At 41.9% G+C, this 17,781-nt stretch overlaps 1 protein-coding gene across 3 annotated transcripts in view; it reads right to left on the bottom strand.

The window, feature by feature from the left end:
- ATP8B1 (ATPase phospholipid transporting 8B1) overlaps nucleotides 1-17,781 on the bottom strand; it is a 145,549-nt gene that overhangs the window by 41,197 nt on the left and 86,571 nt on the right. For all 3 annotated transcript variants that reach the window (XM_064379100.1, XM_064379101.1, XM_064379103.1), the window contains exons 3-12: nucleotides 14,352-14,449; nucleotides 12,408-12,521; nucleotides 9,082-9,180; nucleotides 8,906-8,967; nucleotides 5,980-6,052; nucleotides 5,803-5,873; nucleotides 4,330-4,412; nucleotides 4,051-4,209; nucleotides 3,484-3,572; nucleotides 719-909 (exon numbers count right to left, since the gene is read on the bottom strand). In XM_064379100.1, coding sequence (XP_064235170.1) covers nucleotides 719-909; nucleotides 3,484-3,572; nucleotides 4,051-4,209; nucleotides 4,330-4,412; nucleotides 5,803-5,873; nucleotides 5,980-6,052; nucleotides 8,906-8,967; nucleotides 9,082-9,180; nucleotides 12,408-12,521; nucleotides 14,352-14,449 — 1,039 coding nt within the window. The remainder of the gene's footprint in view (nucleotides 1-718; nucleotides 910-3,483; nucleotides 3,573-4,050; nucleotides 4,210-4,329; nucleotides 4,413-5,802; nucleotides 5,874-5,979; nucleotides 6,053-8,905; nucleotides 8,968-9,081; nucleotides 9,181-12,407; nucleotides 12,522-14,351; nucleotides 14,450-17,781) is intronic.

The raw sequence follows: 17,781 nt of genomic DNA, 5'->3' as shown, positions 1-17,781 counted from the left end.
TACTCAAGATCTGAGGCAGGAGAATCACTTGAACCTGGAAGGCAGAGGTTGAAGTGAGCTGAGATTGCACCATTGCACTCCAGCCTGGGCAACAGGGTGAGACTCCACTGCAAAAAAAAGAAAAAGTAAAAAAGGGAGAAGTATCGCCAGATCAGCTGCTTACCACCTGTCAGAGACATGCCCCTGACTTTGTCGTTGTGATGGGTATTGAACATTTTGAGAGGCTGATGAAGGACAGGACATTTCTTTCCTACTAGGAGGTAGTGGCCACAAAACACCTGTTTTCCACCATGGGCGTGGGAAATGATAATAAGGAAGGCTCAGATAAGAGGTGAGGACAGCCTCTGAAAGGGAAAACTAAGTTTTTCCATCACATGCTAACTCTTCCCTTCCTCCCAGGAAGAAGGGAAGCCTGGGCTTTGGAACCTGGTGAGAAAGAGCCTTACTAATAAGACAATGATTACAGGAGTAGCAATCGATCTTTGAACTTCGCTAGACTTAACTGCAAAAAGGATGAGATCAAAGATGCCTGGCATAGAGTGGATACGCAGATGTTAGTTTCCTTTTCCTCTCTTACCTTCAATTCGGGAATGAATGTGATTTTCTTACCTGTCCTTTGTGACCTTTGAAACAATGATTGCTAGAAATGAAGGTGCTACCTTGGGAAAAGGTACAACATTCTTCCATTAGGGCAAAATGCCAGAGAGGTCAGCCTTACCTGACATAGAGAGAGATGGGTACCATAGTGTTCAGAACAATGATGTAGCCCCAGAAATTGTAGAATCCAAGGAGGGAGGGTGTAGCATCTTCTCCATCATAGAGGTACCAAGAGTAATTGCCCACCTGTGCTTCCCAATAAGCATGGCCGATGGCAAGACCAGCAGAAAGCAGAATAAGAACGACAATGATCTAGAAGGTAGAAAATATGTAAATGCATTCTGAAGATGGACTTCCAACCTCTTGCATTTCCAAGATGCTAATTAATCTTACTCAATATTTTATATGTTTGAGAATTTAGTAGTCTGTAAAAATAATATATGCAAAATTAAAACAGTGCCAATGTAATGCTTTGAAAGTCTTTGATTGCTATGGTTGACATCTCCCATAGAAGGTGAGGTTTTGTTCCCAAAATTATCTTTCAAAAGAGAAGGTGGTGTCTTATATTCAAATCCTTAAAGATTCCTGTTACAGGGCATTCTCTCAATTACTTTTACTTTGAACAGTAACATACTGTTTGGGGAAGATACCTTACTTAGCATGAAACAACTTCCAACAAGGCTGAATTGGAACGCTTATAGAAATATTCAACAGAATTTTTTTTTTTTTTTTAGACAGAGTCTCACTGTATTGCCCAGGCTGGAGTGCAGTGGTGCCATTATGGCTCACTACAACCTCTGCCTCCCTGGTTCAAACGATTCTCATGCCTCAGCCTCCCCAGTATCTGGGATTACAGGTGCACGCCACCATGCCCAGCTAATTTTTTGTCTTTTTAGTAGAGACGGGGTTTCACCATGTTGGCCAGCCTGGTCTCAAACTCCTGGCCTCAAGTGATCGGCCTGCCTCAGTCTCCCAAATTGCTGGGATCACAGGTGACTCTCACCCAGCCAGAATTTTTTTTTTTTAGGGCAAGAAAATTTCACCTATATTTGGGCCATTATTCCTTAAGGTGTAATGTCACAAGTATTGCATGACATTGTAAAATAAGATTACTTAAGAAGCAATATGATAAGTATTATGTTGTAGAAGTTATGAGCATATACTTATGGAAGGAATAAAGAGTCAACTATCATGGTAGTACTTGGGGATTTGCAAGTGGGAATAAAATTTCCAGAGACAAATTTAAATTTCTGGACGCAGATTCCAAAAGTGCTGTATCTCAACTTGGTCATGGAAATGCCAGAGTGCCAACAGGCTCTTTGAGAGTGTCATACTCATAACCACAACCATGACACTGAAGATGAATCTGAAAAGTTCAAATACAATTTTCACAAAACGAGAAAGCAGGGGAAAATGTTTCTTAAAAATTGTTACTTTTATATGATCTTAAATATGTATAGGCAATCATAGAATAAGTATTAGAAGTATGTATTCAAGTTGAACTGAATACTTGAAAAAAAATTTCATTGGGAAATGGAAGGAGTGCTTAATATTTGGGGGTCACCATATGGGCAGAAGAGTGAACACAGCAGGTCTGAGATTGCTTCCTCTGAAGCCTTGCTTGCAAGGTTAGCCCTTGGCTGGTATCTAAGAACTTAGATGGGAGGATTTCCTGGTTCCTTATTTTTTATTCTCTGTTAAGAATAGCTCATGGGCTGGAGGCAGTGGCTCACACTTGTAATCCCAGCACTTTGGGAGGCCAAGGCAGGCGAATCACTTGAGGTCAGAAATTTGAGATCAGCCTGGCCAATATGGTGGAATCCCGTGTCTACTAAAAATACAAAAATTTATCTGGGCGGGGTGGCAGGTGCCTGTAATCCCAGCTACTCGGGAAGCTGAGGCAGGAAAACTGCTTGAACCCGGGAGACAGAGGTTGCAGTGAGCCAAGATCGAGCCATTGCACTCTAGCCTGGGCAACAACAGCAAAACTCCATCTCAAAAAAAAAAAAAAAAAAAAAAAGAATAGCTCAGGATGCCTAACTGTGCAAAAAGCATGGTTCATGTTGACCATCTGCATCCCTGTGGGGAGTCCGGAGTTTTTTTATTTTTGTTAAAAACCCTTGACACTGAGTCTCTCATGAGCTTCCCTGGTATAGACGACATTTCACATGTGGTGTCATTAATTGCTGCTGGGAGAATTAAGAGCCTATTGTGTGTGTGGTTTGGGAAGGGAATGTGGGGGTGGGATGGCAGACTTTTGGAAGCTTGTGCCTGGTTTCCTTTGCACTTTGCCCCATAAGCCTTTGGGTGATCTTGTTCTGTGTCCTTTTGTTGTAATGAGTCACAGCTGTAAGTACAATTATGTGCAGAGGTCTGAGTCCTTCCAGTGAATCATCAAACCTGGGAGTGGTCTTGAGGATCCTCGACATACTTTATTCTTAGCCTTGCCTCGTATTTAGAGTTATACAGTATATGCTGGGGCGGGGGAGAGGAGGTTTGCTTTTAAGAGAACTGACTTACGGGAAAGTTACAGCAATGACATCAATCCTACATTGACTTTAGGAGTCCAGCTTCACTAATTTATCTAGGGTTTCCTGGTTTTCCAGTTCCAGTCATCAAAGCACTTAGGCCACCCTATAACTAAAATTTCCCTTCCCAAGGGGATTCTCCTGTTAGAAGTGTAGCATTTCTGAGAAAAAGTGAGACATTTCTGGAAAAAAAAAAAAAAAAAATCCCTTCTTCCTACATTTGAAGCTTGGAGTGCCCAAGCATTTTTCTATCTCACCTAAAGAGATAAAATTTCTTTGTATTAGAAAAACATACAATAATATTGGCACAAAAGACAGCAATCTAGATGAGAGATCTACTGAGACTGAAAATAAATACCGTGTAAACCATGTAGTTCATCAAGTAATCAATTTTAGTTCTTTTAAATCTGGTTTTCCCACTATTCTTCATTATTTTAGTGTCAGCACCTGAAAATGGAAAATTCAATGTGATCATCAGTTGGGAAAATCAATTCACTAGCACGTCAATAAAATTACCCTTCTTGGTCGGGCATGGTGGTTCATGCCTGTAATCCCAGCACTTTGGGAGGCTGAGGCAGGCAGATCACCTGAGGTCAGGAGCTCGAGACCAGCCTGGCCAACATGGCAAAATCCTGTCTCTACCAAAAATACAAAAATTAGCTGGGCATGGTGGCACATACCTGTAATCTCAGCTACTCGGAAGGCTGAGGCAGGAGAATCACTTAAATCCAGGAGGCAGAGGTTGCAGTGAGCTGAGATTGTGCCACTGCACTCCAGCCTGGGCTATAGAGTGAGACTCCAGCTCAAAAAAAAAAAAAAATTACTCTTCTTTTGGTTTTGATGGAGAACGGACAGAAAAGTAATCCTCTTCTTTAAGTCTTTAAAGCTCATAGCAGATTAATTTCCCAAGAAACTGTGAAAGTACCTGCAAAAATGACTAAGCCATGGCAGAAATCGGTATTCCTAATCACACAGCCACGTAACAAAATTTTATCAGCATCCAAAGGAAACTTTGTTTTTCTCCAAGATAGTATTCCTGTAAATTTATCTAGTCGGTTATTGGGTTCTTCACATTCAATAAAACCTTTGAAAAATATAAGATTTACATAATTAGTCTCATATAAAAGACTTTCTGGTTTTAATCAATAGAAATTGAACCAAGCAACTAAAACTTAAAGCAAAGTACGATATGTTTCCTACAAACCATCAAATGCTGCCAATGCATCTTCTCTTTGGAGATACTGGTCTGTGATTTCAAGCGACATCTTAAACTTTAAATTGGTTTCTCTAAAAGAAGGGGAAAAAATGAATTAAATGAACAAATTTTGGAGTTCGAAATGGAAGTTAATCACCCGCAGTTACATTAGCCATACCTGAACATGAAGGTTAAATAATTAGCTGTTTCTATTTTCAAACTCTTTTCACCTTGGAAATTCAGGTTTGGATAAGATTATCCCCTGAACTAGAGAAAATTTCTGACCTTGGGAAATGTTGGTTCCCTTCACTGTTGGTTGTTGTGAAGGTTAGGACAGAGGCACCCACAAACATCCTTCTCATTAACTTGACCCTTTCCACCAGCTGGGACTACCAAACTGCTGTTTGAAAATGTAGCATCTAATATTTAATCACATTAAGATGATTCTATAACACATATTTGTTACAGAAATTCCATTTCGCCTCTGTCAAATTCCTTTCCAGAGTGAATAGCTGGATCACATGTTTTTGAAAGATAATTTTATTCGGGAAAGGAGGTGGTAGCTTTACTCCCAATTGCCTCACCATAGTGCAAGGTAAGGTCCCTGTGTGTGGGCACAAGGGCAGCCCAGGGACATGTGCTCCTGAGAGCAAGGCTCCCTTCTCATGACTGATGGCTTTATATAGGATTCACGAATACACACCCAGGAATTTCCCCAGACTAGGTAAGTTCATTCTCAACCTCACCAATCTGTTCTGACAAGGCACGTTAGGATCTTATGTCTTTGTAAAGCTTTAGAATCTCTCATGGAAATAACAGCAGTTTTATAGTTAAGAATAAACAGTCAGGCGTGGTGGCTCATGCCTGTAATCCCAGCACTTTGGGAGGCAGAGGCAGGCAGATCACTTGAGGTCAGGAGTTTGAGACCAACCTGGTCAACATGGTGAAACCCCGTCTCTACTCAAAATACAAAAATTAGCTGGGTGTTGGGGTGGACGCCTGTAATCCCAGTTACTCAAAAGGCTGAGGCAGGGGAATTGCTTGAACCAGTGAGTGTGGAGGTTGCAGTGAGCTGAGATAGCACCCCTACACTCCAGTCTGGGTGACAGAGTGAGACTCTGTCTCAAAACAAATAAATAAATACATTGTCTATTGAAAAGACTTTAAAAATCTGTTCTTTTCTCTGACATAGATAATAACCTCAATATTATTTATAACTGTCTGGACACTGCTCAGCAGTTGATAAGGGGCTCAGATACACATGCTTCCATCTGATCCTTTTACCCTCCAAGAGGTGAAGACAGGCAGGTAGTAAGAGCTCCACTTTACAGAGGGGGCAAAGGTGAGATCGGTAGGGACAGGCAGCAGGTGGCAGAGGCAAGGCCAGATCTCAAGCCCTCTGCTCCTGAGTGCCCCGATTTCAATGGAATGCATGTGCCTTCAAAGGCCAGCTTTAAATCGGGCCCATCGAGACACACTTACCCATCCAGTTCTGCTGTTTCGACGTAGCAGAGGCTGTTAGGCTCAGAGCTGGACAGCAGGAGAATGTCAGCCTGTCCAAAACAGAACACACGAAAAACACTGAGACCTTGAGGGAGAAGACGCGTGCAGGCGCTGGGGGAGAACAAGGAACGGGAGAAGCAGAATTGGCTCACTTACTGGAACAAAGTCATTTTTTCTCAGACGAATGACGTCTCCAACTTGAACGTCTTTCCACTTGGCAACTTTGAACCTAAGAATTAAAAATAATGATGAATTTATTGAATTTTTAAGTTACAGGCAAGGGAATTACTATTCTTTCTGGATGTCACAGATTCTAGAAAACGCGTAAGTCACAGAGAAAATGCTAAAATTTTGCCCTTTAATGATGTAAACATATTAAGTGGGAATGAAAATTGCATGACCCCTGAAGGAAGCAGTGATGACGACTTTGATATCTTCTTTCCATCTAGGTCATGGAAGGAAGAGTTTATGGGGGCTGCTTATGTGTGTGGCAGGGAAATACCTGCCACCCCCTTTTGGTTTTCCTTATATCCAGTTCACCCCCTTGCTGTATTCCTTCCCAGTGACCCATCACTGCTCCGTGCTGGTCCCAGGAAAGGGGCACCCACATTACGGTACCCACGTGGGCCACTCAAAGTCTCTGCGGGGCTTCAGAGCTTGCCTCCTCTCTGCTGTTTAAATTACCTTTGTTATTTATTTATTATTATTATTTTATTGAGACAGAGTTTCATTCTGTCACCCAGGCTGAAGTGCATACGATCTCAGCTCACTGCAACTTCCGCCTCACAGGGTTCAAGCCATTCTCCTGCCTCAGCCTCCTCCCGAGTAGCTGGGACCACAGGCACGTGCCACCATGCCTGTCTAATTTTTGTATTGTTAGTAGAAAGTGGGTTTCATCACGCTGGCCAGGCTAGGCTTGATCTCCTGACCTCAGGTGATCCACTCATCTTGGCTTCCCAAAGTGTTGGGATTACCGGTTTGAGCCACCTCACCTGGCCTGTTAACTTCTTAACTGTAAAGGCTTAATTGGCAAAGCTCCCTTTAAGGCCCCAAGGCTATACCCACGTTGGATTATGGGCAGTTGCCTGATGGAGCTTTGTGTTGTCAGCACAACTTGTGTTTACACAACTCCTTCAGCCTCCTCAGCGGATGATCTTCAGGGCTTTGCTCATGTTTTAACATCTTTTCCAACATTCCCTTGCTAAAGTGATTTTTCCCTTCCCTGTACCATCAGAGCATTTTGTTTTTATCTTTTTTATTCTGACATGGATTTTATTAGAATGATGTGCATAGGTGTCTCATCTTCTGTCTTGAACTATAAGTTTCTCAAGGATACTGTCCTGCCTCCAACATGCAGAAAGCAGTCCACACGTGTTTGTTAAATTAATATAGTCAACTGTGACCAAAGCACCAGCTCAGTCATCAGTAATGAGTTATTTTCTGAGCAAGAGCCTCCAGGCAGAACTGCAAATTCAAGCACTAAAAATAGTGACTAAGGCCTAATTCCAAGACTTTCTGTGTCAACACCGAGGAAAATAACCTGACTTAAAGCCGCACTTCCACTGTGTCTAATTCAAATCTAGACTATACCAAGCTATAAATATGTTTTGATGGCTTTTTTCCCTTGCAAAAAAGGAAATTCTGTTCCAGAGTTACCTTTTAAGTGTCAAAAGATAAAATCACAACAATTTATAAAGATCTTAATTGGCTTTCGTTGCAATTCTAGCATTAGGAAACACTTCATTCAGTAAAACAGAGTAAGTGTCCCAATGAACCTAGCAGACGAGGTTGTTGTTGTTAAGATGGGGGTCTCACTAAGTTCGCCAGCTGATCTCAAACTCCTGGCCTCAAGTGATCCTCCTGCCTCGACCTCCCAAAGTGCTGGGATTACAGGTGTGAGCTACCATGCCTGACCGGCCCATATGTTTAACCTGCACCATAGCTACCCACATTGGTAAAGAGGAGCTCTGGGTTGCCCTGAATTTGGAAGTCTAGGGCGCGTATCTGGCAGGGTCATAGCCCAAGCAGCCCCTGCAGTGGGGTCACACCTGTAAAAACTTGAGCATCAGCAGGGCAGAGCACAGGGGGTGTCCTCAGAGGAAACTGGAACATCTGATAGAAGAATCTAACAGAATCGCCTCCCAGTAGCCCTGTCAAAGAGATGCTAGCATATCCATTTGTCATTTCAGACTTACATGCAAATTTCTAATTTACAATTTCAGAAATATTGAAATGTAAAATAAAATTTTGTTTATTGAAAGAGAAGCCAAAAATTTTTTAAAATCCTGGAGTTAAGAATTGTGTACTAAATTCTTGTAACGTTAGGGGAACTGGGGCATAAACATATATTTAAAATACATTTTAAATCTCCAGGTCATTTTTGGCCATAAATGAATGGGAGAGAAACATATAGTGATTAGATGTCTGCCTCCAAAGACATTAAGTTTATTATTTATGGTAGGTCATTATGTCCACTGGGTGTATCTTTTGTACATGTGAAAATCTTTAAAACAATATTATAGTTTAAAACTTTTAAAAGTGTTGATATGTTAAAATTTTTAATGAATATTTCTTATAAAATTTAGTACCCCAAATCATCATCCTTTTATCTATTTTTATCATTATCCTTTTATTACAACAGGGGTACATACTCAACAAAAAGATAATTTAAGGCCAGGCATTGTGGCTCACACCTGTAATCCCAGCACTTTCGGAGGTTGAGGCAGGCGGATCACTTGAGGTCAGGAGTTCAAGACCAGTCTGGGCAACGTGGTGAAACCCCGTCTCTATGAAAAGTACTAAAAATGAGCCAAGTGTGGTGGTGCATGCCTATAATCCTAGCTACTTGAGAGGCGGAGGCAGGAAAATCGCTTGAACCTGGGAGGCAGACGTTGCAGTGAACCATCATGCCACTGCACTCCAGCCTGGGCAACAGAGCGAAATTCTGTCTCCAAAAATAAGAAAAAAAAAAAAGTTAATGTACTAATAGCCTTCTCCATTCTAATAATTATCTCTGAATATCTAGACAGAGTTATGCATCACATCCTTGTAAATCAGTTACTAATTAAAGAAGACACAGTACCTGCCATCCTTAATGACTTCACACGTCCTATTGTTGACTTCCCTGTCCATTTTATGGCGAGCCTTGAGAAGGAAGATGGGGAAATGCTGTTTTAAACATCTCAATGCAGAAGGAAAGAATGCCAAAGTCAATTAAACTCAAAGCAATGAGTAGAACGTTATATGAGAACTCCTCACCACATCGTCCACCAGGTCTTTGATTGCAGTAATGCCCAGCACCAGAAGCAGGGGAAATAGTGTGGTATACCATGCCAAGGTAGAGATTTGAGGAATTGTCTGAAAAAAAAAAAAAAAAAGGGCTTATGTGTGTGCCCATGAAGGCATATCACTCTTACAGATAATTGATTCCTAATTCTAAGCTTGCTAATTCTCTCATCTCCGTCATCACACAAGTCTATATCCTGCAGAGTGTGGAGGAAAAGCTCTTTAAGCACCTGGACAACCTCCTTCTAGTGGTTCTCTCTAGCTTCTGGACATCTGGAACAGAGTCTAAAGGGCAGTGGCTCCTGAAATTATCTCATTGTGACCTTAAGTGGACACCAAGGAGGCTTTGTATCATGATACATAAAAGAGAATTGCTGTAAATTTTTTGTGAAAATTATATTTAACTGGGGGTGGGAAGGTAGGAGTGGCAAAGGGGAAGTCGTTTTAACTTTTTTTTTTTTTTGAGATGGAGTTTCGCTCTTGTTACCCAGGCTGGAGTGTAATGGCGCCATCTCGGCTCACCGCAACCTCCGCCTCCTGGGTTCAAGCAATTCTCCTGCCTCAGCCTCCTGAGTAGCTGGGATTACAGGTGCGTGCCACCACGCCCAGCTAATTTTTTTGTGTATTTTTAGTAGAGATAGGATTTCACCATGTTGGCCAGGCTGGTCTCGAACTCCTGACCTCAGGTGATCTGCCTGCCTCAGCCTCCCAAAGTGCTGGGATTACAGGCGTGAGCCACCACACCTGGCCACAGTCATCTTAACTTTTAAGGAATGCATGCATAGTAGGCTCTACATTGCAGGTTTCTCAGCCAGTGGTTTCTGAGGATCCCATGCTGGAGGCAAAGATGGCAGGAGGTACTAGCTGCCTCTGAAAGCAAGTGAACAGGGAGAGCATCTCTGAGAGCATTAGAACAAAGTGTGTCCTTCATGGTTATCGCTTTTGGCCCAGCCAAGAAAGTGAGTTGGCCTTGCAAGAAGCCCTGCCTCCATCAAGACAGCCCCCAAATTTAAATAAAAATTTGGGATGCAAGTTTAATAAAGTTATCTCATAACCATCCTCCTGATCACGGAGCCATATAATGTAGTGGTTAAAACGACAGGCTTAAAACGACAGGCTTTGGAGTCAACTCCTAGATCCAAGTCTTGGTCAGCTCTACCATTTATGGCTTGCGGGACTTTGAGCAAGTTACTGTAGCTCACTAGTCCTCAGCCCTTCTCTGCAAAATGGAGGTCATGCCGGTCCTGACCTTACAGATCAGAAGAATTAAGTGTAGTGACAGTGCAAGTTAAGAAGCTGCCTACGGCTATTACTGTTACCCTAATTTGGATTGCTGACCTTAAGAGAAGATAACTAGGGTACAGTTGGAAGACAGAAAGATTCTTCTTCCCATATCACAGTGAATATGTGAAATCTCCTCTTCTCTGCTAGAAGGAAGGGAAAATAGCCTAGTTCCTACAGAGCGGCACCTTAGACTTTGTAGTGCTAACCTCTACACACACCTGTCTAAGCATCCCCTTGATAACAGGGCATGCTTTACTATCTGACTTACAGGTCTATGATTTCCTAAATCTACTGAATATCCATTTCTCTTTAGCATCGTCTCTTCTTTTTCTCTCCTCTCCACTCATCCTCCCATCCCCACCTAGACACACATTCTACCCCATTTTCATAAAACCTTATAGGGTCAATCCCAGCAGGTCAAACTTCCAAATTCAACGCTTGCTGTAAAGAATCTGATAAAGTGTCGGCCACTGTGGCTCACGCCTGTAATCCCAGCACTTTGGGAGGCTAAGGCGGGTGGATCACCTGAAGTTAGGAGTTTGAGACCAGCCTGGTCAACATGGTGAAACTCTGTCTCTACTAAAAATACAAAAATTAGCTGGGTATGGTGGCGGGCGACTGTGATCCCAGCTACTTGGAAGGCTGAGGCAGGAGAATCTCTTGAGCCCGGGAGGCAGAGGTTGCAGTGAGCCGAGTTCGCACCACTGCACTCTAGCCTGGGTGACAAGAGCGAAACTCTATCTCAAAAAAAAAAAAAAAAGAATCTGATAAAACCAGGTGGCTATTCTGACCTTTGTAATCTGCATGGCAGACACTAAAGATTGATTCTGGCACCAACTAGTGTGTGTAGAGTTCCCTTGATTACAGCAACGGTTCTTGCACAGATAAACATCATGCTCTCCAGATAAGTGGACCCTTTGCCACAATTATGAAAAAGCTTTTTTAAGTAGGCCTTTTTAAATGTAAAAACAGTCTACAAAATAACTTATTTAAATTTATGACCGAAATATTAATAAAAATCAATAATCTTTTTTGGGGGGAAATTGAGCATCTAAGTACAATAATAAGAGACAAGAACAAAAAATAGGTTTAATTTTAAGGTGCAAATAATTTTACAATGTAAGGATTTTAGTTTTGTTTTTTTTTAGTTGGAGTTTTGCTCTTGTTACCCAAGCGGGAGTGCAATGGCATGGTCTTGACTCACTGCAATCTCCACCTCCCAGGTTCAAGCAATTCTCCTGCCTCAGCCTCTTGAGTAGCTGCAGGCATGCACCACCATACCCAGCTAATTTTTTGTATTGTTAGTAGAAATGGGGTTTCACCATGTTAGCCAGGCTGGTTTCGAACTCCTGACCTCAGGTGATGTACCCGCCTCGGCCTCCCAAAGTACTGGGATTACAGGCATGAGGCACCATGCCTGGCTTTTTTTTTTTTTTTTTTTTTTTAAGATGGAGTCTCACTTTGTCGCCCAGGCTGGAGTGCAACGGCTTGATCTTGGCTTGCTGCAACTTCCACATCCCAGGTTGAAGTGATTCTCCTGTCTCAGCCTCCTGAGTAACTGGGATTACAGGCACCCACTATCAGGCCTGGCTAATTTTTGTATTTTTGTAGAGACAGGGTTTTGCCATGTTGGCCAGGCTGGTTTCAAACTTCTGACCTGAGGTGATCCACCTGCCTTGGCCTCTCAAAGTGCTGTGATTACAGGTGTGAGCCATCGTGCCCGGCCGGATTTTAGTTGTATTTGCTTCAGGGATACCAGCTTTAACACCCATATCAATATAACATGAAATTTTTAAAAACTATATAATGAGAATAATATTTCCATTTGTTCTCTTTGCCTGTTCATATAACACTGATTGAGTTGGTTCTATGTATGAGGCACTGTTCCTTTATGTACAGAACCCTGATGCTAATATAAAACATTTTCAAGATTATTCACATTATAGATGTCTGCAGCTTAGATGTTACTGAGTCACTATAATTTAAAACAGATTTAAGATAGCAAAGGGCATTACCTGTAAGATAAGAAGAACCAGGAAATAAAAATTGGCGGCTCTCTTAAATTGCTCAAACAGATTCATTGGTAGAAAGGTAAAAGCGTTGTACTTATATGTTTTAATTGCATTATTCTGTTGGAAAAAAATAAGAGTCATTCCAAATGATGCCATATTTATCACAATATATACACATACATCTGCAAAAATCACTAAGTCCCACAGCCTACAGTGACAAAGGAACATCATCTGTCAGAAAGATACTGAGGATTTTGGCCAGGCGTGGTGGCTCATGCCTATAACCCCAGCACTTTGGGAGACCGAGGTGGGTGTATCACTTGAGCCCAGGAGTTTGAGACCAGCCTGACCAACATGGTGAAACCTCGTCTCTACTAAAAATACAAAAAATTAGCTGGGCGTGGTGGCACGTGCATGTCTGTAATCCCAGAAACTCAGGAGGCTGAGGCAGGAGAATCGCTTGAACCCAGGAGGTGGAGGTTGCAGTGAGCTAAGATCATGCCATTGCACTCCAGCCTAGGTGACAAAGCAAGACTCCATCTCGAGAAAAAAAAAAAGAAAGAAAGAAAGATACTGAGATTTCTTTTAAGCTTTTAATTCTAGGCAAGCTTCAGAATGACTACTTGGAGTCTTATGACAGAGACAGTAACAAGAAACAGACATCAGACTGTGACCAAATAAATCCTGCTGTCAGATTCTTTGACCCATTAGAGAGTGTTAGAAAACAGAGGAAACGTAGACAACAGCATGGCCAAAGCCAGGAAAAGTGATGTTTATTTAAGTGAGGACAGAGCCTACTGTGTAAGAAAGAGCAAAAGGTACTGTAGGGGGTTGAATTGTGTCCCCCAAAAGATATGTTCAGGTCCTAACCCTAATACCTATGAATGGGATCTTATTTGGAAATAGATATAATCAAGATGAAGTCATACATGATTAGGACAGGCGCTAATTTAATGAGGTGCTCATACGGACTAGTGTCCCTGTAAGAAGAAAGCTGGACACCGACACAGATAGGAAGAGTGCCCTTTGGAGATGAAGCAGAGACTGGAATGACTTCATCTATAAGCCAAGGAACTCCGAGGATTGCCAGTGGCCACCAGAAGCCGGGAGAGGCAGGGAACAGATTCTCCTGCAAAGCCTCCAGAAGGAGCCAGCCCTGCCAACACCAGGATTTCAGACTTCTGGTCCCTGTGTCGGGAGACAGTAAAATTCTGTTGTTTTAAAGCATCCAGTTGTGTTACTCTGTTATGGAAGCCCTCGGAACTAAAACACACATCTTACAACATTTAAGCCCACACTTTATATTTATTACTATTTCATTATTATTATCATTATTTTGAGACAAGGTCTCACTCCTGTCACCCAGGCTGGAGTGCAGTGGCACGATCTCAGCTTATCGCAACCTCTGCCTCCCGGGCTCAAGCGATTCTCCTGCCTCAGCTCCCCAAGTAGCTGAGACTATGGGCACATGCCACCATGCCAGGCTAAGTTTTGTATTTCGTGTTTAATCTTTAAGTGTTCTTTATCATATTCCAAAGGCAACAAGCATTTTTGAGTCAAAAATCTATTTAAAATCTCTAAATCCATTCCAGGCAGAGAAGGGGAAGATAAATTAATAAGAGATTCCTTTCAAACTCATTGCTTTCAAACATGAGGTTTCTGTGCCATCATCGTATATTCTTTCATAAAACATTCTTAAGAGAGCTTAACATTTAAAAAAGCGAGAGAAAATTTCAATCTACATAATTCTGTTTTGTTTCAGGTCACACCTACCCATCCCGAAGGTGAACGTCAGTAAAAATGACACTCTATAGAAATATGATTATCAGTAGCTCCAGGCAGGTGGTTACATGGAAGGCAGGTGTAGCATGAAGGTAGTAAGCATGCCAGCTACTGGGAAAAACTGCATTTCAATAAACACAATTCAGAAAGTTAAAATCAACTCACCGCATATTTACTCTCCTTAATACAAAAGAACTTTGTGTTCTTAAAATGAGGTTGTTCGTGGTACTTTCGATCATTTGCTTTGACTTGCCATGTACATTCTTTAAAAAAAAAAGGGAGAAAAGTTCATCAGGAGCAAATTAGCATGCCGTTATGAGTTGAAATGTGTCTTCCGCAGATTCATATGTTGAAGTTCTAAACCACCATCCCTCAGAATGTGACCTTATTTGGAAACTGCTCATTGCTGATGTAATCAAATTAAAATGAAGTAATTAGAGAGGACTCTAATTCAATATGGCTGGTATCTTTACAAAAAGGGAGATTTAGACACAGAGAAAGATAGATGACAGCGTGAAGTCACAGGGAGAAAATGGCCATCTGCCCAAGGAGAGAGGCCTAGAACAGATCTTTCCCTTGTAGCTCTCAGAAGGAATCAATCCTGCTGACTCCGTGAGGCCTAGAGGAAGGCATCCCCATGCCGCTGCTATGAAAGCTGGAGCAAGGATGCTATAGATCAGGAAGAAAATGAGGAAGCACCTCTCGAGGTAAGTTCTCCATGAACATGCATGCCGGATGAAACTCCTTTGAGTGACGCGCACAATGGAGTGAACTAGGCTTTGATGACTCCCCACCAACTGGCAGAGAGGAGAAATTAACAATGAGTGTGGCACAACTATTTTTGGAGATGGGAATACATTAAAAGACACTTGAAAGTGAAAAATTACAAAAAATCAGTCTTAACTATAATAATAAAAATATATACCTTTGAAATATTATATTTCACTTTTAAAATGACATGCTTTTTTGTTTGTTTGTTTTTTGAGACTGAATTTCACTCTTGTTGCCCAGGCTGGAGTGCAATGGCATGATCTCAACTCATTGCAACCTCTGCCTCCTGGGTTCAAGCAATTCTCCTGCCTCAGCCTCCCGTGTAGCTGGGATTACAGGCATGCACTAACATGCCCTGCTAATTTTGTATTTTTAGTAGAGATGGGGTTTCAACATTTTAGCCAGGCTAGTCTCAAACTCCTGACCTCATGATCCACCCGCCTTGGCCTCCCAAAGTGCTGGGATTACAGGCGTGAGCCACTGTGCCCAGCAAAATGACGTATTTTCTAGACTCCTACTCCAAAGGAAATATAGACAATATCATGAGTAACAAGTGTAGGCTGGGCACGGTGGCTCACACCTGTAATCCTAGAACTTTGGGAGGCCGAGATGGGTGGCTCACTTGAGCTCAGGAGTTCAAAACCAGCCTGGCCAACATGGTGAAACTCCATCTCTATCAAAAATAAAAAAAAATTTGCAGGGTATGGTGGTACACACCTGTAATCCCGGCTACTCAGGAGGCTGAGGCAGGAGAATGGCTTGAACCCGGGAGGCAAAGGTTGCAGTAAGCCGAGATTGCACCACTGCACTCCAGCCTGGGATACAGAGCAAGGCTCTGTCTCAAAAAAAAAAAAAAAAAAAAAAAAGAGTAACAAGTGTAGACTATTGAGGAGTGCAAATGACCTGATTACTTTTTAAAAGCCACAATACCACTATTGAACATTTTTCTCACAACATTTTGACTGCTTTTCATCAGGTAATCATAGCAGTTGTCTTATTACAAATGAAAACATTCCTGGTATCTTTGTAGCTCAAGTACAATCTTATCAAAAGGCAAAATAAAAATGGAACTATAAAGCTACTCATAAGCACTGTGGCCATGTATGCAATCAGAACTGCTCATTCCACTCAAAAAGGAGATCTCAAAGTAGGCAAATAAGACCTTTTGTAAGGTACTCTTGAATCCATTCTATCTGGTGGTAATTTGCAAATGCATGTGCTTTTAATGGTTTACTTTAGCTCACAGATGACTTGTGACACATCCCAGCCACCACCAGTGTTCTAAAACACTGTTGAGAACCACTGTTCCAAATTTCGGGAAGGCTGAGGAAAAAAAAAAAAACCAGACAAGATTCCTCAAGAAGACAGAAAAGGCCAATAAGGGATTTTTAAAAAGTCAATTTTAGAAATACTCAAGAGGAAAGAATAAACTGCCCTGTTAAGGAGCTGGATATAAAGAGCCTTCCCACTCCACCTCTGGTCCATCTCCCAGTGGCTCTGTAAATTTGCTTCATAATTAAGCCTCAGCTGGTGGTGGCTCTGTCTGGTCCCAGCACTATACCCTCATCCCTGGCCCATTTTGATTTGGATAACTCAGACAGAGAGGGTGGTATCTGACCTCAAGTAGGAGCAGTGAGGGGTTACCAGAAATGATGTATTTAAAACGATGTATTTTAAGAATCTCTTAATTTTACACTTCTGCCAATACGGTGAGGAGTCTGGAGAAAGTAACCAGTACGTCTTTGTTTGCAATTGAACCACAACGCATTTTTACTCACTTTTAGAAAGCTGACTGCAGTCACATTATCAATAACCCTGTTTCCAGTTAAAGATCTTTGTTTGGCCTAATTCAGACAAATCAGGGGACAAACAAATTGATGTGTACTCCTGATTCATCTATGAGTTTTGAGCTAACTGCTTGAGCTGCATTTTTTATTTTCCTTTTTTTTTGAGACAGAGTCTCGCTCTATCACCCAGGTTGGAGTGCAATGGCGCAATCTCGGCTCACTGCAACCTCCGCTTCCCTAGTTCAAGCGACTCTCCTGCCTCAGCCTCCCAAGTAGCTAGGATACAGCCATGTGCCACAACACCCTGCTAATTTTTTTATTTTTAGTAGAGTTGGGGTTTCACCATTGTGGCCAGTCTGGTCTCGAACTCCTGACCTCATGATCCACCTGTCTTGGCTTCCCAAAGTGCTGGGATTACAGGCGTGAGCCACCGCACCCAGCCTTGAGCTGTATTTCAATGAGATACCATGAAAATATGAAAACAGAGCTCTGTGGAGAAACACACTTGCAGAAGACAGCATCTTGCAACCTTCTCTTGGAAGATCAGTGGATTTGCTGGTACATTAAAGGCTGTGAGAAGTCCTGTAGTAAAGAAACTGATTTTATTTTATAAGTTAAATATGTCTCAAAATGCTTTAATATTTAAAATAGCTTTTCCAAAATTAATATAATCATAGGCACTTTTTAAAAAATCACAGAATACCTATTAACATGAGTCAAGACGTGCTACACTGATGCACATGCCTTTAGGAAGGGCAGCAAAACAGCACACGGAGGAATTGACCTTTTTGAGCAAACATTTTATTTTAGGGGTCTACTTGGAACAGATCCTGGACACTTGGATTACGTAGGCATCTCACCCCATTTTCTTTTTTCTTTTTCCTTTTTTTTTTTTTTTAAGAGATGGCATCTCACTATGTTGCCCAGTGACTAGGCTGGCCTGAAATTCCTGGGCTCAAGTGATCCTCCTGCCTCAGCCTCCAGAATAGCTGCAACTACAGGCATGCACCATACTGTGCCTGGCTTACCTCATTTTC

This window comes from Aotus nancymaae, unplaced genomic scaffold (genome assembly GCF_030222135.1).
Source record: "Aotus nancymaae isolate 86718 unplaced genomic scaffold, 86718_ANA_hifiasm-v0.15.2.pri h1tg000020l, whole genome shotgun sequence".
In the NCBI taxonomy this organism is placed as follows: domain Eukaryota; kingdom Metazoa; phylum Chordata; class Mammalia; order Primates; family Aotidae; genus Aotus; species Aotus nancymaae.
The sequence above is the reverse complement of the archived record's forward strand: the minus strand, read 5'-3'. Positions and strand labels throughout refer to the sequence as shown.